The sequence below is a fragment of the Melitaea cinxia genome, chromosome 1, assembly GCF_905220565.1.
Source record: "Melitaea cinxia chromosome 1, ilMelCinx1.1, whole genome shotgun sequence".
Classification (NCBI taxonomy): domain Eukaryota; kingdom Metazoa; phylum Arthropoda; class Insecta; order Lepidoptera; family Nymphalidae; genus Melitaea; species Melitaea cinxia.
In genome coordinates this window covers 2,819,069-2,843,465 of record NC_059394.1, presented here as the reverse complement: position 1 = coordinate 2,843,465, position 24,397 = coordinate 2,819,069, and the positions used below count along the sequence as shown (strand labels likewise).

General features: G+C 32.9%; 2 protein-coding genes and 1 non-coding gene across 3 annotated transcripts; 1 reads left to right on the top strand and 2 right to left on the bottom strand.

The window, feature by feature from the left end:
• The first annotated feature begins 935 nt into the window (after positions 1-935).
• LOC123653557 (ATP-binding cassette sub-family A member 17-like) lies at positions 936-21,574 on the top strand. Its single transcript, XM_045589583.1, has 33 exons — positions 936-1,024; positions 1,490-1,722; positions 2,038-2,144; positions 3,032-3,202; positions 4,828-4,983; positions 5,571-5,787; positions 6,447-6,626; positions 7,181-7,344; positions 7,480-7,590; positions 8,453-8,576; positions 8,954-9,114; positions 9,420-9,593; positions 9,878-9,943; positions 10,021-10,156; positions 10,560-10,818; positions 10,917-10,999; positions 11,104-11,219; positions 11,654-11,758; positions 12,350-12,435; positions 12,746-12,821; positions 13,874-13,978; positions 14,234-14,386; positions 15,211-15,324; positions 15,669-15,822; positions 16,234-16,356; positions 16,744-16,938; positions 17,143-17,418; positions 18,026-18,196; positions 18,462-18,532; positions 18,753-18,900; positions 19,627-19,837; positions 20,626-20,827; positions 21,024-21,574. Exons 1-33 carry the CDS (start codon positions 936-938, stop codon positions 21,351-21,353), a joined length of 5,067 nt encoding a protein of 1,688 aa, XP_045445539.1. The 3' UTR covers positions 21,354-21,574.
• Positions 3,586-3,658, bottom strand: Trnaf-gaa. The gene has a single exon. It is a non-coding gene; the product is annotated as a tRNA-Phe (tRNA).
• Positions 21,465-23,293, bottom strand: LOC123655155 (BLOC-1-related complex subunit 8 homolog). The gene is made up of 3 exons (XM_045590991.1): positions 23,207-23,293; positions 22,962-23,139; positions 21,465-22,555 (listed from the first exon to the last, which is right to left on the bottom strand). Exons 1-3 carry the CDS (start codon positions 23,256-23,258, stop codon positions 22,270-22,272), a joined length of 516 nt encoding a protein of 171 aa, XP_045446947.1. The 5' UTR covers positions 23,259-23,293; the 3' UTR covers positions 21,465-22,269.
• Between the last annotated feature and the right edge of the window lie 1,104 nt (positions 23,294-24,397).

Genomic DNA, 24,397 nt, shown 5'->3' with positions numbered 1-24,397 from the left:
CATATCTTGTGATTCTAAGTCATATAAAGAGAAACCCAGACGAATAACAAATGTTTAATGTTAAATAAATGTTTGTCCCAAATAAGAACATAAGAACTAAAGGGTCTGTAACAATATTCCTTTATATATATATATATATATATATATATATATACAACTAGGTCGGCAAACAAGCGTACGTAACAACCGTAGCCTGTAGACGCCGGCAACACCAGAGGCTGCAAACACGTTGCCGACCATAGCCCGTATATGGAAGCATATATTATGGAAGAGGTCGCTACTAAGCGATAGCCACGCCTTTGTAAATTACTATCTCTATGTGTAAATAGTTGTTTTATGTAAATCTTTTTTGAGTGCCCCAACCAGAACACAACATTGCTTGAAATCATGATATCATGAATATCATTTAGCAGCATTATTCATCTTTTGTAAGCTCGATTTATTTCCCCACTCACCAGATTTCGAGTAGGATATTTTCCGCTGTGAATGCCTTGAATCACCCATCACGTGGTTCAAGTCAACTAAATAAATAAAAATGGTTTCGATCATAAGCCAGTTGACTAATCGCAGTTGTTAACATAGAATTTTAATTTTTAAAATTATAATTTTTTTAATTGATCCACTACCGCTTCACCTGTAATATCCCACTGCTGGATGGAGACCTCTTCCCTATGTAGGAGAACGAGCAGCGCTTAATCCACCACGCTGCTCCAATACGGGTTGGCGGATATATGTATATATTAATTGTTCAACAAAATCAAAGTAACTGATAACCAAGACACACAAAAAAGGTTTATAGGTCATGTGTATTCAATTCCATTATTCCTATTAATAGTATTGAACTTATGTCACAAAACTAAAAAAAGAAAGAAAACGTCAAATTCAGAAGGTTGTGGTAAAAAATACTTTGAATAGATAAAAACCCAGAAATTATTATGACTGCAGAAGTCTCAAAAAAACCCATTCGTAATAAATTTCAACGGCATATTAGTATACTTATTTGGAAATCTTATCTTCAGAGGCAGTAAGTAACAACACTTAATTTAATATAATATATGATAATCATATAATAATATGATAAAATACGTAAAATATAAGTAAACAGGAGAAGGATATATTAATTTTATATAAATAAATTTATGACTGTCGTTCTGCGCGAATCACAAAAACCAAAGGCTAGATTTCAATTATCTTCTAAGTTTTTCTTAAGATAAAAATAATGTTTGTTAATCACATACATTAGTGATGTGTGTTTTATTGCTCTTAAGAACCATAGATATTTTTGCTTGTTATCTAGTTGTGCATTTTTTTCCTATACACCGAGTAATATCCTCCGTGTCTTTTTCATTTTTCATGTTCTACCGGATACTGGCGATCATCTATAATATGTATATTGACAATATTTAAAACCATTAAATACCATATTTAAGCACAGACGAAGTCGCGAACGTTAACTAATTTTTAATAATGTTGCACGTGTACATTTCAGAAGAAGATGGCGTATATTACTAGTGGAAACACTTTTCGCAGCAATTTTGTTTCTTTTCGCGGTGTTCATAGCAAAGCCGGTGTTTCTTACACCACTACAGGCGGTACCTGAAGCTCCTCTTACATCAGCTGATATTTTAGCTTCTCTGAATAAAATGAATATCTTAGGCTACGCTCCCAATATTGCCCCATATGATGCTATCATGGATCAAGTTGCAGAGAGTTTGGAAATCGGTAAAAAATGTCTAGTTTGAATTTAATATTATTTTGGAAAAATGTCTTTAAATTGTATATTTACGATTATTGTGTTTATTTTTTATTTAAGTACTTTTTATTACTGGAAATCCTAATACAAGTTCTTATGAATATTATATTTCATGAAATGATTATTATTTAAATTTAAAAAATTAAATATAACACACGCGATTCATTCCGAAAAAAAAAAACAGGAAAACCTTCACACGCTAATGTTAAGTGTGCAGTTTTGTAAATTATATCATACGACTCAGTAGTCTGATTCGTGGTAATGTTTGAGTTGATTATTTGCAGATATAATAAGCGCTTCGACCGAGGACGATTTGAATAATATATTGTACAACCGTTCCAGGGAAACCCCGATTGATAATCCGGTTATATGGATCATTTGGAAGCCAACAGTTCAGTACATTTTAATTACCCATGATATAACTTGGGAGGATTATGTTTCAATTAAAATAAAAGTTAGATTGACTGCTAGTTAGATTGACTGGGGCCAAAAGGGCCATGGCCTGGGGTGGCAGTCTGCAAGCCGAGCATGAGGGGCAGCGAAAGCCGAGCATACGTACTAGAGATGGAAAAAAATATGAATTTACAGAATAGGTGGCCTAAAAAATCAAGGTCAACCGGAAAATTCGGGGGTGGCAAACTTTATTACCTCATGGCTCTGAATCTTAAAATACTAGTTAACACATAATATCTGCATATAAAAATCGCTTAGGACTACAATAATTTCTTTTATTTGAAATATTTGTTTAATCAGTAAATAATAATCAATTTATCCTCAAAGCGTATTTCTTAATACTAAACATTTTTCCTAAATCATATCATGTCGTTTTACAGCCTATATACAAACTTTAAAACACAAAAACATAATACAACATTTGATCAGCTACGCCTGATTATTTTAATTCAACTTACTACTTACAACTTACTCGTAATATTACTAAAATGTTTATGTATTTTTATTGTTATATATTTAATGCATATAACTTTATATATTCCTTCGCCTTTTTAAATATGTATTTTGCTCAAATTTAGATTTTGCACATGCACTAAAGTATAAACATCTACTCTTGTTGCTTCTTGATCTTAAATTTGGCTCATAGATAATGCTTTAAACACTAAGCCCATCTTCAGTACTATTTATTAATTTATTGTTCAATAAAACATTCATAAGTAAATAAATAAATTATGTATAATATATAAAAGCCATGTGATAAATAAATTTTACTATAATATAAATAAATATAAAATTGCCTTAACAGTATCTATTATTTTTATATAGGAAAATAATATTTGGAAATTTAGTATACGAAGCACGGAACGCGCTCTTTACGTGACAAAGTCGGAGTATTCTTCACATAATCCGCATTTGAGGAGCGGCGTATTGGCGGTACAACTAGCTGTCAGCCAGGCTATAATAGCACATACGAGTTCCATGCCACCACAGTATGAGGTAATAAGGATTTTAAGTTAGATATAAGGGGAACAATATTATTGTATTGTGATCCTACTAAATATTTATAGCAATTTTAAGTATGGTCTGGTTCTAGTCAGTTTTTTTAATGCTCTTTTTTATATTAGTCCTTATCTGACAAACAAATAATTTAAATAATACCATGTTTTTTGGTTACGTTAGCTTATTTTAATAATAATTTATTTTTTGGTTACTTTAGCTTACTTTTTTTTATACATAATATAGGTCAGTAAATCGTAAATTCAATAAGAGTTAGTCTAAAATTTATTGATTATTTAATAAAATATTTTATAAAAAAATGTGAAGAAAATTTTATTAATATGAACAACTTAAAAATTGAGTTTCCTCAAAATATATCGTCATGCCGAAACCCGGGATTGAACCGGGGACCTTTAGATATTCAGTCTAACGCTCTCCCAACTGAGCTATTTCGGCTTGCAAGACCTGTGCGAAAAACTCCAACGTACTTAATGAATACATTATTTATTATATTAAATAATAATATTTTAGTCAGTGTGTGGCTATAACTCACAAAAATATCTATACTAATAGTATGAGATAGTATATATGACTATACTAATAGAATATATATATATAGCTGACGAGTTTTTTTTTCTTTGAAAATCCTTATCTAAGGAACTACCAGTTCGAATTGAAAAATTAAAGGCTATATATATAATATAATAACTTTTTTTTTAATATCGCTGATTGTTAAAATGCGGGGCACAGCTAGTAATAACTAATACGATAATAAAATTTGTAACTGACTGACTTGTTATCGCTGAGTATGAGTGTAAGTAACATAAGATAACTTAAGATAAAGATATACGAACGATATCATTAGTTAAAATATAAATAAACTAGCGACCCGCCCCGCCTTCGCACGATACTAAATATAAAATGTGAAATAAATATTTGCAATGTAAGCGCAAAAAATGTGTTTATTTACGACAAAATATTAGAAACCTCTAAAACTAGCAGAGTTCCTCTACCTTATTATGCATGTATTGTACATATAAGCCTTCCTCTGGAATCACTATATAAAGAAAACCCTTATCAAAATCCGTTTTGTAGTTTTCAAGATCTAAGCATACAAACAGCGGGAAGCGACTTTGTTTTATACTACGTAAATAAATTTCAACGGTTGCAGATAACGCTATTTGACGGATGACTATATCTAACAAATAAAAGTTTTTGATATGTTATTATATTTAATCTTCGAATTCCACTACATTTATGTGGTATTTCTATTCGCAAATATGTATCTAATACATGTAGTTTAATAGTAAAAGTGTAATAAGTCGTAATGGCCTGTGATACCTTCTGTTGTTAAAGTCTGTTCGTAGCTTATTCGCAGAATAAACATTATCCACAACTAGTGAAACCGAACGAAGCACAACTATCCAAAATACTAACAAATTAATTGGAATATTAAATTTGTAATCGTCTTATCCAGCTGAGCTTAGCGTCGATTCCCGTGTCGCCTCTGATGCAACAGGAGCGCGTGCGTAGAGCAATATCCGGGATACTACTGTGTATCACTCTGGCATAACAAATAAATAACAAATTAATAGGAATATTAAATTTGTAATCGTCTTATCCAGCTGAGCTTAGCGTCGATTCCCGTGTCACCTCTGATGCAACAGGAGCGCGTGCGTAGAGCAATATCCGGGATACTACTGTGTTTCACTCTGGCGTTACTACCACCAGTTTTAGAGACAGAGTCACTGGTAGTCTCGGAAACTGTAAGCAGGTTTAAAGTAAGTAACTTTCACGGCTTCGGCTATTCGTCAGTCCCATTTATAAAATTAATCTATAAAACCTCGTTAAAGGTCAAACTGGTTTGCTGTTTGTTAAATTTTATGCGCTCATACAAATATTTGATAGCTTGTGGTTTTGTTTTACGCATTTGTTAAATGGATTTTTTTTATGATATGTCTACAAGGAGTTTGAAAATGTGTGGTATTGTTTGTCAAACAAAATATAAGTAGAAGTAAGAAATTTCTTACCAGAAACCGATATTATTTATATTTATTGGAAAACCAACAACCGAGATTACAAGCACATTGGTTATATTTTATAGTGTAAGTTATTGTTTGATGTAAAGCATGTAGGTATGACTTACAAATTTGTCAATTATCAATCATTCTTCAAACAATTCCACATTTGAGCATAAACTTATATATATTATTATATGTTTGTATTTAAATTCAAACTATTAAGTATCGTCTTTTATTGATTTTGGGAGTCAATCGACTTGTTGTTCTAGAGAAGTTTTGAAAGTTCTAGAAATATTGGTTTTCTAAGTATTAACATTATAAATATATTATAAATCGTTCATTTTCAGCGTTCTCTTCGCATTCGAGGTGTCGACTACTCTTCAATGTATACCGGCTGGCTTGTATTCGCCTACTTGACTGCATTACCTATCTGTCTACTAGCCAGCATCACTCTGATTTTGATATTTCGTTGGATTCATCTTCTTTTCACCATGACTTTAGTTCTTGCCTATGTTTCCGTTATGATCATGTTAGCCTTGATAATGGCCATGTTTCATAATGAACGTAAGTAAATAATTTTGTTTGTTCTCCATTAAAAAATATCGATTCCAATATTAACATTAGAAATAAGTCAAAAACTACTCGTAAGATTTCGCTCAAACTAAAAACGGCACTATACGACAAGCACTTGTTTTCAAATAAATAAAAAAAAAGAATTGTCTAAATCCCCAGTAAAAAGTTATCTATATAATTAATACGTGAAGCAAAAACTTTGTACCCCTTTTGATGATGATGATTATGAAATTTCGCACACTTATAGCTTATATATAGGAGGAGTGCAGCAGAATGTTAATATTTTTTTAATAATTATACTTCAAAATACATTAAATGAATTAAAAAAAAAAACATTACACACACTGCCATGAATTTGACACACACACACACACACTCATATATTCCTATATTTTTTTGTTTATTATTATAGAAGTATAGTCTTTGAAAACAGATCCTTAATAATGTTCAAACTTATAATTTAAATTAATTTATTATTCGAATTTCGACCACTGGGCGACCACTAGTTGTCATAAATAATTAATACAGTCGAATTGAGAACCACCCCTTTTTCTAAGTCAGTTAAAAAATCCATAAATATCTACTGTACAATTCCAATTAATACTTAACAAAACTTATAATTATTCTAAACTTTTTTCTAAATTTTATAGCTTGGATTGCATGTGTCTGGTCTACATTATTTACTTTGCTACAAACTTTCCTCGCTGAACTAATAGTACATCATCAGATTGACATGAACCATGATGTGTTAAACTTCTTTCTTCAACTCATCATACCACCCTTAGGCCTCATGCATGGACTCAACGAATTCGCTCTCTTGCAAACTGGGCGTAAGTATGTCATATTCTATACATTTTATTATGATATTTTTTATTTTAATTTTATTTTTATAGGAGCTTTTGCTGACACGATGATATTGCAGAAAATATTTTTTTATATTAATTTATACTAATATTATAGAGCTGAAAAGTTTATTTGTTTGCTTAAACGCGCTAATCTCAGGAACTACTGGTTCGAATAGAAAAGTTATTTTTGTGTTGGATAACCCATTTACCGAGGATAGCTATTTTTCCTCGAATTGATGCATGTGAAATCGCAAGATATAGCTAGTTAAAAATATATTGAAATACTATTATTATTTGCTTTAATGGAGATGTTCTTTTTTCTCTTTAGAAGTCGGTTCCACGTTCTCTTATTTTGTTAATTCAGTAAAGCATTAGTGACTACTAACTATAACGTTTTGGCAGCAATCATTATTTACAATTACTATTTTGTCTAACTTATTCATTATTTTTCATCACTCAGTCATTATTTTTCTATTATGGTCATTTTCAAAAAATAAAATAGGAATTGTTATGGTATTTGTAACTATATATGTTTTTAGAGGAAGGACGTTGGGAAGGAAACTCTTTGATATTTACAATAATTTTATGGTTAATAATGATAGCAATTTACTTTGGAATATTGATGCTATTTCAAAGAACTATAAAACAAAGAGCAATTGGGGGTCAAGTGTCGTGGAAATCGATCATTTTCAAGAAAGCAGAGGTACATTATTTTTTTCGAAAACTTTAAAAGTGAAAATCCGAACCTTACAATTTTTTTTTTTTTTGATCATATATATTATACCTATTTAATTTAAATATTAAATTAGTAGAACTTTTTAAAAAATACAATTTAAAGGATAAAAATAAATTACATCGAATCGAGAATCCGACTGGTCGAGAAAGGGATAAGTTGCAAGAAGTTGATGAACTCGTTGCAAAAGCAATAAGTATGAGAAGTGTATCTAAGGTAATTTAATAAATAATCAAATATTTAGTGTCTTAGCATATTAATATATTATACTTATGTACATTAATGTTTTATTTATAACATGTATCAGTGTAAAGTGTAACGCTTTTTAACCGACTTCCAAAAAAGGAGGAGGTTCTAAATTCGACTGTATTTTTTTTAATGTATGTTACATCAGAACTTTTGACCGTGTGGACCGATTTCGACAATTTTTTTTAATCGAAAGGTGGTGTGTGTCAATTGGTCCCATTTAAATTTATTTGAGATCTAACAACTATTTTGAGTTATATCTAATAATGCGTTTTTACTTGACGCTTTTTTCGTCGACCTACGTTGTATTATACCGCATAACTTTCTACTGGATGTACCGATTTTGATAATCCTTTTGTTTTTGGAAAGGAGATATCCCTAGTTTAGTACCATGATAAGGAAACCAGGATCTGATGATGGGATCCCAGAGAAATCGAGGGAAACTCTTGAAAATCCGCAATAACTTTTTACTGAGTGTACCGATTTTGATAATTCTATTTTTGTTGGAAAGAAGATATCTCTAATTTAGTACCATGATAAGGAAACCAGGATTTGATGATGGGATCCCAAAGAAATCGAGGGAAACTCTTGAAAATCAGCAATAACTTTTTACTGGGTGTACCGATTTTAATAACTTTTAATTTAATCGAAAGCTGATGTTTATCATGTGGTCATATAAATTTTATTGAGATCTGATAACTACTTTTTGAGTAATCTTTGATAACGCGTATATGCTTGACTATTTTTTCGTTGATCTAAGTTGTATTATTTGCTAAATTTTGTGTATTCTTACTACATAATGTGACATTCAGAAGACAAATTCAATTTTTAGAGTGTCATGGGCAGTCAAGTGCTAAGTGAAATAACGTTAGATGTATACAGGAATGAATTTACTATGCTCTATTCTGAACCTATCCAAACCAAAATGGTCACGACTATTGAAGACCTTTTGACAGGTAAAATCAGCTTTATATTTATTAACAAAAAGTTTGAATGGTCTTTATCTCTTACTAGCTGACAAAACAAATTTTGTATCGCCATATTTTTTTTTTTTCGTGACTGTATCTAAATCTTCTTTTTTTACATCTACAACCGGTTTCTTATAGATTTTTTGCTTTTCTATTTTTATTTTATTTATATTATTTGGTATCTGAGCTTGATGTTTTCAACATTATGATTTTTTTTAGATCTGTAAAGATATATTTATGGGATTAGAATTTTATTTTGATGTATCATTTCCTTTGGATTTAACTGTCGAGTAAAATTTAATAAACGTAACACAGATCAAGTAGAATTGTAATCTTTCCTTTTCATGCTTACTATCGTTTTTTAGGACTAACGTACCCTGATAAAGGTTCTGTCAACGTGCTAGGCGAAATCTTGACACCAGGTCGGAGTTTGATATCGGCGCCCAAAATGATGGGCTACTGCCACCGCAGCGGATGTCTTATTGCAGATCTCACCGTTCAAGAGCATCTAACATTGTACTGTTCGGTTAGTTTCAACAACCTTAAATTGTAATAGTTAACTTATTAAGTGATCTTTATACCTATGTAAGTGTTCTATAGCCGATATGAAATGAACCATGAAACAAACACTTTTAAGCATTTGAGACTACGAATACTATATTATAATGAATAATTTAATAGTCTAAAATTTATATGACCGCGTTTGTATTTCAAATGCTAAGTATTTGATGATAGAGTTTTTTTACTGATTTTATTTTTATTTTTTATTTGGGCTTACTCAACACTAAAAACCTTTATTACAACACAATATAGCTAGATTGTTGCCCCCAGATTTGTCTATGGAATGAATCTACAGAATTTGTAATGGAATACGCACACATTCGTAGCAAGTATTTATTACCGGATTGCAACTTAGAGAACGTCCGACATGAATTTGTCCGGAACTTGGATCCTTTTTACAAAGCGCAGCTTTGTTGGGCGATAGCTGTGTTATTGGAACCGAGAGTTAGTACAATTTTAACGTAGCAGTTTAAATCACATATCAATCGTCTTAAAAATTAATGTTAACTTACTAACTACTTAATTTGAATTAATTTAAAACAGTTGCTAATGCAATATGAAAACTGATTGATTTCAAATACCTATACCATCTGTACCTACATATGTATTACATACATCTTATATTTATCACGTTTACCTAATCCTTCCACTTTCGTTAAATTCATACGTTGAATGTGAAATATATATATTTTTTATTTATTTAATATAACAGATTATTTAATTTTCAGATTGTTATAATACCTCCTTTCACATCAGATTCAAATTACACTTCAGTTATACGTGATAAAATTATGGTGAGGCGAAGCATATCTATTTAGAATGATTTTAAGTACGCATTGATATAAAATATATTTTTTATAAACAATTTCAGCGTCATAAAAAACATTTGACTATTGTGAAGTTGTGCTACACTAGTATTTCACTCGAGTACGCGGATCGCGTTTTTATCTTTGATAACAGAGTGCTAGTCTTCGGTGGTACACTTGGGTACATGTTTTTCAAATACGGTAAATAATAAGTTGTTTTCTTCTGTAATATAGTATTAAAGCTCATTGACAAAAGTATTACCGTAGTTTCTAATTACAAAACAGTAGGTATGTTATATAATATTATCATAATAAGATGAACTGTTAACCGTCGGCAAGTGGCCATAGTCTTAGCTATTGCGTTGAAGGTTGTTCGATCTCCGATTACATAAAGCAAAGATTTGTAAAGGCCATACAGATTTATTCGATGTAGTTATTGAAGTATGTGTTAACGGACCCCAACATAGATGTAAATCCTAGTTTAGGTCGTTAATTGAGGCTTTTATTATTTAGTTTGAATAGAATTGTTTTACTATTTATTATTACCAGCATAAGGTTAAAGAAAGTAGTATAATTAATGGAGACTCTTTTATGACATCTGAAGGTCGGGAGTATCGAGTCCGTTTGACTTTTCGAAGCGGAGGTAGGTCCAACGAGAAGAATGTAAACGAGCTTCTCCGTAGGACTTCTGAAGCTGGTGCTACCATCAGAGCCCATCTAGGATCACTCCTCATACTTAGACTTCCAGCGAGACCAACAGCGAGTGTCGCTGCGTTAATAAAAGACCTTTCAGATAATAGTAGCAAGTACGGTATCATATCTATGAACATCAGTGTTCCTGATTCAGAGGAAGTCTGTAATAGGTGAGAAACAGTCATTCCTTTTTTTTCTTCTTTGGTAGATACAAAATTAAATCTGAATTAAGACCGATTTTTGTTTTTAACTTCATTTTTCTTTATAGAGCCATTTATGAGTCCAGAGCCACTGTTCATGGCACTGTTGAAGAACATGAGATTGTAAGAAACGCTTTAAACAACCTTTCTGGTGATTATGATTAATTGAGTACTACAAAAATGCTTTCGAACTACCTCCTGCATAAACCCCTACTTGATTGTTATGTTAATATGTACTTCAATAATTCTTGTCAGAACCTATACCATGGAAGAGAGAAAACAGTCTATTCGGTAATATGGGTCTCGTCAGCCATATTGGATGGAAATTCATTGCATTCTACCGTCATAACAGATTCTGTTTTACCATCACGGTAAGAGTTATAGCTAGTATTATTGTGAAAGTGTTACCTATTTCGTTTGTTATTAAAACGACGCTTCTGAGGCCACCTTGATAATTAAAACGTTTGATTTTTGAAATGTACGATAATATTATAACAGGCCATAAACTAATTTGCCTTCTATGCCTGATAAATTCTTATATAGATACATTTCAGTCTCTGAAATATATGTATTTCCATAGTTTTTTATACAAAATCGGAACATAAAATATTTGAACAGTGACACTACAGTGACTACATATTTTTTTTTTGGAAAAATACTAATTAGATATCTGACACCCCTTCTATTACATGGTCATATATGATTCAAATATATAAGTGAACAAGAGCTTTAATATAAAATATTGTATAATGTATACATATAGCGTAGTATAATATGCTATATAATATAAATACGTATTTTATAGGTCCTTTCAGCGCTCGTTACAGGTGTGTTTATTGGACTTTCTCTCTCATCCGTTTTGCAAGAAATAGACAGAGATAGGGCTACGAAAACGATAATACATGGCGAGGTTATACCTTTTTTATATATATAAAATAATTTTCTTAGAAACTCAGTTGTTTTTTTTAACTAACCACAATATAAATTCGAATACAATATGCATTTGCATATATACGCTTCAGCTTGTAGTATCCCACTACTGGGCATAGGCCTCTTTCCCCATGTAGGAGAAGGATCAGAGCTTAATCCCCCACGCTGTTCCAATGAGGGTTTGCGGATATATTCCCTACTATGAGTAACGATCGCTATCAGGCGTAAATGATAACAACCGGGACCGACAGCTTAACGTGCTCTCCGAGGCACGGAGGGGAAACTCACAAGGACTGCACAAACACCCAGACCACGGCAAACACCTTTATGGCCAATACAAATGTTTGTCATGTGCGGGGATCAAACCCGCAACCGCCAGCGCAACAGGCACAATCCATGACTGTGACCGTTGCGCCAACGCGGCGACATATATGCATATATATATCGACAAAATTCAGCAAATACCGTGTTTAAAATAAAGTATGCTATGCATATGCGTATACTTTTCTTGGTCAGATTTAAAAATGCAAATAGTGTATTGATATACATTATTTATTTTTAATGACTACAGATATTAACAGTGGAAGCACTAGAACAAAGGACTAATTTAATACTACGGTCAGATAACTCTAGCGATGCGAAGTCTGTTGCCACTGCGTAAGTAATTATTTTCCTGTTGTGCCTGTTAAAGAAAATCATAGATAAATAATACTGGTCTCGAGTAGTGTTGTACTCCTGCGGTGAATAAGGTGGCTAGTTCTCCTGGGGGTGGTCGGAGTTAAATGCCATTAGATAGATGCGCTTGTAGGAAGTTCTAGTGATATAAAAAAATTACGTTACCTACAATATAGTTTAAGAAAAGAAGATGTAACTAACAAAAAATATGGACTGGTGTCTTCAATAAATGATTATTATTATAAACGGATATAATTTCATTATTTATAAAAATGTCACTGAAATATTTCAGTTACGTATTTTCTGAAACAAACGCGACGGAAAAGGAAGTTGAGAATATGCGTTACACTGCTCTCCTATACCCAGAGGTAAGAGATATAAGTATCATCATCTTCCTGCCCTTATCCCACTTATGTAGGGTCGGCACAACATGTTTTTCTCTTCCATTCCTCTCTATTATTCGTCACTTCAGTGCTTACTCCTTTCTTTCTCATATCCTCACTCACACAATCCATCCATCGCTTTTTCGGTCTGCCGATCGCTCTTCGTCCTTCGACATTCATCCCTAACGTTCTTTTACCGACATAGCGCTCATCCCTCCTCATTACATGCCCATACCACGCTAACCTATTGCTCCTTATTTTCTCTGTCACAGGTGCTACTTTCAAACTTCCCCTTATATACTCATTTCTAATCCGATCTTTCCTCGTTACTCGTAAGAGATATAAGTAAAAGAATTTATTTATATTTTACACTTAATTTATTTATAAAAATGAAAATCATCATACTTTAAATACATTGAATAAACTGCTTACAAAAGTTAAAGTAAAATAAGTAAGTAAGTGCAACTATACATCACAAAGAGGCATCTAACTGGTCACCTTACTCACCAACTGGTACACAACACTGCTCGAAAACAGTATCATTTAGCTGTGGTATTTTGTAAGGTCGAGGTACTACTAAAGTGTGGGTGCGTAGGAGGCGCTACTTAATGCGCCTAAAGTAACACCCTTGTCTTCGTGTCGGGCCGAGATGGGAACCCGGTCCTGCTAGACATGGCGTCGCCGGGATTGTTCAGAGGTGAGCCGGACAGTCCCCATGGAGGAGAAGTCTGGCATTTTCGTCGAGGCCAGCCGGTCGCTGGAGGGATCCTGTTTCCTGCAGATCCGGGACCCTCCAATTAAAGCAGCTGAAGGCTCCTGCAGGGGTTTAGTCGGTATTGGCACCCCCAAGTGCTGAAGCCAACTTACGGTCTAGGACTGCCTACCCGGGCGTCCTGGATATCACCCGTAAATGGGTTCCCCTGCGATACCAAAAAAAAACTACCCAAGTGTGGGCTGCTCCATATTTTGAGCAGAAAATTTCCTGCTGTGCCCTGTCTAAGTTAGCTCTTACCTATACTATTTGTCAACTTCCTCAGAGTTTGACGGAGTATCTCGTTACACGAGCAATCGATTCACCTCAACAGTATGTGTACATGTATGCTTATGGATTGGACGTAGCGTCACGCAATGATAAATTAAGTGTAAGCGTTATTTTGCAAATTTTCATTAGAGATTTGTAGTCAAAAAGGGACCCTGTAGTTTCGTGGCGTTCATCCATATACGTCAACATCTTCTTCATCATCATCTTAGTATCCTTGAGGTAGTTAGACTTTCTTATTGTTAGGTAGTTGAAATTTGGCATGATTATGACATAAATTGATGTTGTTTTTTAAATACGCTATTTTGGTACTGCGAATATTCTATCTATTTGTTTTTATTTCTAACGGTGTCACCAGGTACAAGTTCTCTACAGTCCCCTACACTACGATCACGGTGCAGCCGCTAGAGCCTTGGCTCGAACGTTTATGGCACTCATACGACATTATACATCGGCCTTAGACGCGACTATAGAAGTCACTGATGATCCCCTTGCATTGGATCTAACTACGGTAAGCTATAATATTCCATGTGAAGTAAGACTTTTTTACGCATGCTTGAGGACACTTGAGGTGTAAACTGGTGAATGCGTAACGAGACCGTTACGAAAAGTGTGATCTACCGGGGCGAACGGAAGTTGAGATGAACATATAATTTAGATGGAGCTAAAGAAATTTTATTTCAGTCGTATGGTTAAAAGTACTTTTTAATTTCTAATCATATTTAGCTATGGTAGGTAAATATTTTAAAGAATGTATTTAGTATGCGACTTGGGTGCTATTATACAAACTAATACACCTATGGGTACAACAATTTTGTTGCAGGCTCAATGAATGTAGAGTAGAGGAGAGTTTCCAACACCAATCTGATTAAAATTAAACTAAGGTAGGGCACAGCAGGAATTTCCTGCTCAAAATATGGAGCAGCCCGACTGGGGTAGTACCTCGACCTTACAGAAGATCACAGCAAAATAATACTGTTTTCAAGCAGTATTGTGTTCCTGTTGGTGAGTAAGGTGACCAGAGCTCCTGGGGGGATTGGGGATTGGGTCGGCAACGCGCTTGCGATGCTTCTGGTGTTGCAGGTGTCTATAAGCTACGGTAATCGCTTACCATCAGGTGAGCCGTACGCTTGTTTGCCGACCTAGTGACATAAAAAAAAAAAAAATGTCTTGCAGACTCGTAAACCGTATATTAATTCTTTGTCCTGTATTTATATTTATCCTAAATTAAATTAAATAATTTATTGTTTTATTTTGCTCAAAGTAGGAAGTTTATATTACAAGAAATGTTATTTTTATTTTCGGTAATATTGATTAATGCCATTCTGATTACAGTGGTTAAAATATGCTTCATCTCCTCCGATTTTTATACAGTTTCTACTTATACTAACAATATCACACATAACAATTATACCCTCAATGGAAAGTGGATTTATTAGACACATGCAGGTATATAGTTAACTCATATAAATAAATCATTAACCTACTTTTACAAGAAAGAGATTTCAAGTCCAACTGCATCATTCTTAAAATTAAAGTTCAAAATTTCTTTTCTAATTTTGACCTGATTTTAACAAATATTTTTATTGATTAAGGTTAATCTCAAGTGAGGTGCGATTGAGATGGATACATATATCTATTTATCTTTTGTAAAAAAAACTGTAATTAATAAGGATAAATAAAAGTATTATTAAAGTCGGCGGATGACATGAACAGTTATTATATGGATTTCTATATTTATTTTAAAAGGTATTGAAACATCCCATAAAGCGAAACTAATTATTTCTTAACAGAAGCATGCAATGAACTTCTCGCCGGCTCGCTACTGGTGTACGTTGTTCCTGTGTGATTTCATCCTTTACTGTTTCCTCGTATTCTTGATGACAGCCAGCATGATTGCTATTATGGTCTTAGTGGCACCCATGACCTTTTATTACACTGACTTGGGTATAGTTCAATCTTACTCAGAATTTAATATTTAATAATATAAATAATTAGATACAATTAAAGTTATTACTGTTTATAAAAATCATAAAAGCTGACATATTGAATTAGAATTTTTACTTTTATTTTATGTTCGCTAAATCAAAGACGAACTCCATTAGTCAATAAATTAAAAAAAAAAAATTAGAACAATTAAATAAACTGAGAATAATATAGTGTATATGCTATAATATGGTATATTGTTTTTACAAAATGTTCGTATTTACACCTTTTGCGCTCTATTATGAGTACAAATATTGGTTTTATATTTAATTATGTCTTTGACTCAGAAGTTGGAATTCAGATTTTTTTTTCAATTTGTAACAAGGTTTTTCTCATATCAACCAATTAAAGCATTTCTATCTATATTTTCAGTTGTGGTACCAATTATGTTGACTGTGTATGGTATCGGTTGCATTCCACAAGCATATTTGTTTAGTTTAGGACCGCGAACTGCGCTCAATACTATGACTTTCGTTATACTTAACGTCGTATTTGGTAAGAATTTACGAATAAATATTTATAATAATTTCAATTTGAAGCTGTCGGCTCCTTACATTTTGTTTTAATTTGCACTATCCTTTAGTTTTCGGCAAGCGCGCGTAAGAATCTGCGAGATTACAGTTCTCCAAACGAAGCCATCTAACCTCCCAAATTTAATAAAATATTTTAGCGTTCTTCAAAAATTTAATAATGCATATCAGCAATAGTGATCGTTTTAAGCATTTGCAGTGACAAGTTATTAATTAGTAAAAATAACTTAACAAATAATAAGAAAATTTACTACAGAACAAATATCGAATTTCGAACTGAGCACAAAAATAACCTTTTTGTACGATGGTTGAATTCAAAAGCATTATTCTAAAAATGTAAATTATTCGCTAGGTGAAACAACAGTTATAGCAAAAATACTGTACGGCAACGCGCTCGACTACGCCATGAATTTCATGTCCCTGTCTCCGCAATTTAACATGGCATATGCGTTTGTGAAAATAAAGAAGATATTCCTTTATAACAGTGAGTGCATTGTGTTCAAGAGGAAAAATCTTTGCTCGTCTAAAACCTTGCACAAATGTTGTCGTAAGTATTTTGTATTGTATCAGCCTCAAAATGTTTTTTGTTTCGTACAAAAATTCATGTGAGTACGCTCTTTTTATTTGTCTAAGATCGGTTTTATATGAATACTCCAGATTTTAAAAAATATGTAATAACATGAGTTGACATTCCATTGAAACTTTGAACTTTTAAAATAATATTATTTACGAAACAATTTTAATATTTCAGCTAAATGTGGTGTCCTACAACAATGCTTCTCTAAAAGATTTTACTTAACCAAGAACACGGGAGTTTTAATGGAAATAATTGCTATATTATCTACAGCTGTGGTTTTCATGACGCTTTTGTTGTTATGGGAGTATAAATATATACAACGATTATGGTCACTATTGGTTACCAAGTGGGTATATCCCAACAAAATGCAATATGAAGCAGAAAATCAAGGAGCAGTGCGTGAGAAGGAAGATGTATTAAATAAACAAAATGACCTTAAGAAGAAGCGCCGTTAGTTTAATTTTTACTCGTTTTTTTTTTTTTTAATTATTATTTTGTATTTTAATTAGTTCAGAACCTAAAAGTTTTACTAGACTAGCTGTCCCCGTGACTTCGTCCGCGTGGAATAGTGACTTTGGGCAGCATTTTTTGGATACTTTGATACTTGATTTTTTGGATGCTTATAGTGGAAACTTTATTATTTCAGTTTATATAATTAGTCATAATATAATAATGTAATATAAAATTGTATGTTTCCCAAATAAACATAAAATAAAAATAAAATAAATACATCTTCTGGTTTATTTTGGATTTGGAACTTTTTTATTTATGAACCGATCGACACGAAACAAACATTAAATATTAAGTGAAGCTTACCACAATATACTTGTGAAAACCAAATCTAAATCGGATTAGCTGTTTCTGAGATTGGCGTGCACAAACGCACAGACAAAAATTCCCCAAATGTTCCAAAGGTCCCAATAATCGATCGAACTCGAAAGCGATCCGTTACATTTTTATTATATGTATTGATGATGATTATACTTTAATTTATTTTCTTCGTTTGTCTCTTACGTGGTGTTAAAATAATTATCAACAATACGAGTAAAAATTCCAGGCGAAAAAGTAAATACCTTCGGTGAATATCTTCTTGCTTGCAATGTCTCTCAGAGGAGATATGGAAAGAGCAAGATTGGCAACATTTTTTTCGGCTTAGGTAAAGGGGAGGCACTAGCTATTTCCGGTCTTGTGGAGCATGGCAGGCTGAAGTTATGTGAAATATTAGCTGGTGAGCATTATTGAACATTTTGAGTGCTCTATTTATGAGGACTCTACTTACATAAAAAATATAAAAACGTAATCAGTTTGGTTTGGTTTGTTAGTAAATATAACATAAACACGAAAAAAAACACATTGTTCTTCTGTTTTAGCTATTTTGATTAATAATATAGTAAAAGACAGTTTTCTAAGCGCTAAGATACAAAATTAATAATAAATGAATTTCCTAATACGTATTCAACGGTCTCAGGGTTATTTTTTTTTTTACAATACAGGATATGTACTTCCAAGCGAAGGAGATTTATGGAGTTTATCGAAATGGACATCAAACAGAAATCCTCATATGGTATATTTAAGACAAATAATATTTTAGCTCACATTATTAATTAATTCAATCACTTTACAGTTTACGCTATATAATTTTCGACCTGTTTATTTTTTTTAACCATTCGGTAAATTTTTTATTCGAATTATATATACTTACTCAAATATCTGCATACTACGTATTGTGAATTACATATCTTATAGTTAAATATCTATAAACATATTTTTTTTATTTCTTCCAGTATGCTCGTCAAGTGACCTTTAGTTGTGAGCATGATCCACTTCCTTTGTGGATGACGGTATACCGTGCGCTGGAAATGATCGCAGCGTTGCGCGGTGTACCGCAGGCACACGTTAATAAGGAAGTTATGACTTACATCGACGCTCTTGGTGAATATCCTATTTTTTATATCAGTCCTAATTATTATATTTTAGGGAATTGGCCTAAGAATGTGAAGACTATTTACTCGTATTTGAAATGTACTGAAATCATCATGTTGTTTTAGAACTGGTATTAGGTTCGAATATTCATTAAAGAAGTTTGAGTCCGAAACTCTGCTTCAGTAAGGCGGATGTACCTATTCCGAAATAAACAGACCTATTCAGGTTCTTTTTACAGCTGAGTACGACATTAAGTAGGTACAGCTCGTGTGTGGAAAGTTTGACTGATGTAGTGCCTCACTCACAAAACATCGTTAATAAATCAAAATTGTACTTGTTGGAAGATGTACAATGACTTATAATTATGCTATACGTTCCTCCTCTTCACCCCTTTACGCTATAAACATTTATCCATTTTTGATTACTTGCTAGTTTTTTGGGTGGATGGGTAATTACATATCTAATGACTTGCCTGCTCCTTAATTAACAAGTCAAGTAACTTGATCACTTGAGTTTATTTCAAAATAAGTAAAAATACGAATATACCTACTTAAGTCTCGCGACAAACTTTTATATCATATAAATTACGTAATAACGTATACGTTGATAGTAAAAGTTTTATGGGAAAAGTTTATTTTATTATTTTTAAATAGAATTAAAAAATTGAAATAAAAGTTTAATTTTTTAAGTTTAAGTTTTTTACTTTTAATATATTTTGCTTCATACATTTATTAGAATTGCATCAGCAAGTTAATACGCTGATTCAATACCTCTCTCCTAACGATCGCGCTCGGTTGCACTTCGCTGCAGCCACTGTAGCAGCGCCGCCGGTTATTATCCTTGAAGAGTGTACTGCCTATCAAAAGTACTCGGTGCGAAGGGCCATGTATTACATATTATATAACCTCAGAAAATGCGGACATGCGATCGTAATAAGTTCTAGCAGGTATTGTGCAATGTGACCAAATTAATTTCTAAGTATTAAATCTTTTTCAAAATAATAATTACTAGGTTCTGTGGTTATTTAATTACCGGTATATGAAAACGGAATGTGCTGTGTGGCTACGGCACAAAAGAATTTAGCCACCCCCTCTCTTCCCGTGGGTGTCGTAGGAGGCGACTAAGGGATAACAAGGTTCCACAACCACCTTGGAACTTAAGAAGCCAACCGATGGCGGGATAACCATCCAACTGCTGGCTTTGAAATACACAGGTCGAAGATGGGCAGCAGCGTATTCGGTGCGACAAAGCCAGTAAGTACTGCGGTCACCAACCCGCCTGCCCAGCGTGGTGACTATGAGCAAAACACATGAGTTCACGTTATTTTTGGCGTAAACTTGTGGAGGCCTATGTCCAGCAGTGGACTGTATGGGCTGTAATGATGTAATGATGAAAACGGAATCTGTCTGAAAAGCTTTTTCCATATACGAGAAGGACTTGAGCTTAATCCTTCGCGCTGTTCCGTTGCGGTTTGGCGAATAATTTCCCTACCATGAATAACGAATCGGGTTTGTCTAATAAAGAGTTAAATGTGTTAGTGTAATGAGTTTAATGAGGCCAGAACTGATAAAAGAATATTTGTTTTAGTATTTGAACGTACTCTGTAATCCAGTGTAAACTATTCTCAACTTCTGAATACTATTTACCAAATGGGTTAAGTTCAGTCGTCACCATCCTTATACCAGCTAAAAATAATCAAGCTTTGACCCATCTTAGTTTTTGTTTTCTTATTAGTGTCGAAAGTCACTTGCCAGTAACTAATCGCCTAGCCATCCTTGTTGATGGTCATATTTATGACATTGACCAAGTGGATGTGTTGGTGGAACGCTACAGCGAAAAAGGCTTCACAGTTGTACTGCATCTTAAAGATGAAGTGAATGTAGAAGGAATATTCTCGAAATATTTCAAGAGTTTTGTCATTAATGATTTATCTGATGTGAGTGCCTAATGACAATAAATTAGCTGATCGATTTATCCCATAAGGATATTATGTAGACCTTTTGCAAAGATAATTGCAGATAAATAAAAAATAGAACTATGCTAAACCTAAATTCTTACGATCAAATAGTCAAATTTTTTATTTTTTTTTCATACAAACATTTTTTCTTCATCTGATAAAAGTTTATTGACAGGTACTAGTAAATGTCCAAGTTTTAGACGCAGACTTAACATGGGCAAGTGTTTTCGAAATAATGGAGAGGCTCCAAGCTGAAAACAAACACGTCTACTCATACATAGTATCGGCCATACCAATAGACTATATTTACAATACAATTTTGACCCGAGAAAGTGGACGTAAAATTTCCGAAGAACAGAAGTTTTGTTGCTACAAATACCTCTTCCCTCACAAGGCTAAAGTTAAACCATCAAAAGAAACATTAGCTAAGTTATTACCATTTGAAAAGAGATTTAATATTACTAAGTTAAAGGAATTGCCGTGGTCAGTCATTTTTAATAGATAAAAAGAAAACCATAGACAATATTTGAGTTAAAATATACCAACCTCTTTAAACGCATTATTTAGTTGTTATATGCAAGCAGAGTTTAGGCTTTGTTAGTAAAAGAAAAGCATATTGTTAGTAAAAAGAAATGTTTATTTTATTTTAAGCATTTGTTTAAAATAAGCAGAATAGCACAATGGTGATGATTTGCATTACAAGCAATAAATAATAATTTAGCTTAAGCTGGTGTTTTTCTTACTAATAAAATTTTAGTGAGATTTATGGCTGTACATTTTATAATTTGTGATATCAACGAATATTACCAACACCAAATATGAAGCTAAAAAATATTTACACCTAATCATTTTAAATACACATAAATACATACATATACATACAGAACTTTTCGTGCCACATCTGATATAATACCTAGACATAATTTACTGTCTTTAAATATAAAGAGTGAGTCTTATAATTTGTTATTTACTGTTATAATTTTGCTTTATCATATAGCTAGGTATAGCTAGTCAATAGATTACCTAAGCATCAAATTAAACAATTTATATACTAGTAAATACCACACGGAAAGACTAAATTTTTCCTAAAAAAAATTATGTTTATTTCATGGTAACAACTTTTATTACTATCTAATTGAATTTAGTATATTTATGAAATTAAGTTCCCTTGCACTTATTATTTAAGATATCATGTCAGTAGCATTAAACAAAATTACACTACTGAAAAACGAAGATAATACTTATGTTTTTTTTTTTTAAATATGAAATGACTCAAAGCTTCTAGAAACCTATTTTTATACGTGAAAATGTAAAACTAAGCTTTGGTTATCCTTACGACCAGATACAGACTTTCTAGTGAGATCAAATACTGATTTGACTATGTTATTTATCAATTTTTAGCATTAAATATTTGTTCCATTTCAATGCAATGTAGTATGTGACCTGTGCAGCTCATTATTTGAGCCTCTAGCTTGTGTCATGATATTTTCTAACCGATTTGTCGTTTCACGTATCATAGAGAATTCAGACAGGTCTGGAAGGTCTAACACAATGTGAGCAGAGAGACGCTTGTAAACAGAATTTGTATCTTTTTTATTTCTCCTAGCCTCCTCATATTTTAATTGTTGTTTTAAAAATATTGACTGTTTTAACATTTCCTGGATGTTTTTGAAGCTCGTTGCTGCGCCGTCCATTGACTTCACTGCACTGTAATTTTAAAGAAGATTAGTTTAGATCCTATTTTATTTTAAGCGAAAAACATCTTAAAAATCCACAAACATTATTACAGGATTTTCATTTGTGAATGTGTCTTTTCTTACATTCTCAAAAAGCTTCTTAATTGATAAACGGATTTCAATGTCTATTGTTTTATTTCAATAGAATAAGAGTTTGAAGAAAATATAAAAATGAAAGATGGGAGGTTTTAGAATATTATACTTCAGGACATAAAAATGTTTTTAGAATAACTTCATTAATTACAATATGGGTGTAGCAAGATGATGAGAGATTAAAATGAAATTAAATATAATACACGTAATAATTTAGTTTATTAGGTTTTTAGGATTATATGTAAAAACTACAAATAACAAAAAAAATTATAATTATCACTTACCTCAATGCATATTCCACATCATAACACCGGCCTTGTAGTTCATGCTGTAATTTAGTGACTTCAACTCTTCTTTCTACCATAGGAGGTAAAGCTTTTCTTACATGTTCCTGTAGTCTATATAATGCTAGAGACGGCTCGTTCGCTACTATGTGCATGTTTTCTGATATACGCTCAGCAGCTACAACAGAAATAGTACTTGTTAATTTTACATTTTATTAATGGACTAATTTTCTTAATATTCGTACCTTTTTTCGCCTTTGACTCCAAATCTGCATCACCTTGATAGACGAAAGCCATTATGCTAATGCACTGTAAGATATAAATGTTTAAACTTAACAATGAAAAACAGTTGTGTTGTTAAACAAATGTTTTTTAGGCAATTCAGTATTCGTATTTAGTAAATTGAAAATGCGCTACTTGAAAATCTATTTTGATTTGTAAGAATAAAGTAATAATCGTTAAAACAAACACACAATCAGTAGGTACATTTGACGTTGGTTTGATAGGACTTTATTATTTATTTGATGCTGTCAAATGTCAAGCGTCAACAATACAGTGTTACGTCAAACATTGCCACAAGCATGGAGCTTGGAGACTTGGAGAGCTCTCCAAGCTCCACGGCCGCAAGCATGGTCTTACGACCGTGGCTACAACTTATATGTCTGTGGGCTACACGCATTAAAAATACAGTCTTAGGTTTACTGTTATCTCAATTCTTAACCGCATCGACCAATCTCCTTCGTGTGTTCTCCACTCTACGTGACATGGGCGGAATCGACCCATTGGCACAACAGCTAAAAGCCAATCAAGCAATTACAGTGTTAGATCAAACATTGTATTTAATAAGTTTTAAACTGGAAAGTGTGCTGTTTGGTTACGGCATAAAAGAATATAGCCACCCCTTATCTTCCCGTGGATGTCGTAAAAGGCGACTAAGGGATAACACAGTTCCACTACTACCTTGAAATTTAAAAAGCCGATCGATGGCGGGATAACCATCCAACTGCTGGCTTTGAAACACACAGGCGACAAAGCCAGCCCTGCGGTTACCAACCCGCCTACCCAGCGTGGTGACTATGAGCAAAACACATGAGCTCACGCCATTTTTGGCGTGGACTTGTGGAGACCTATGTCCAGTAGTGAATTGCGAAAGGCTGCTGTGATGATCATGATGTGATGAAACTGGAAAACCTTGTCCTTTCCATTCTTTTTTATATAGACATTAGCGAAATTATTTCTAATATCATGGCATGAAGAAGTAAGTAGCTATGTACGTAATAGAGGTACTAGTACTCAGCAATCCATCTGCCTACAACAAAACAATTGAAGTGAAATCTATATTTTGAAGTAAAACTTTACGCACACTTGACTTGGGGAATAATCTAATGAATGCGTGAAGAGAACGTTACAAAAAGTGTGATCGGATAAGGCGAACA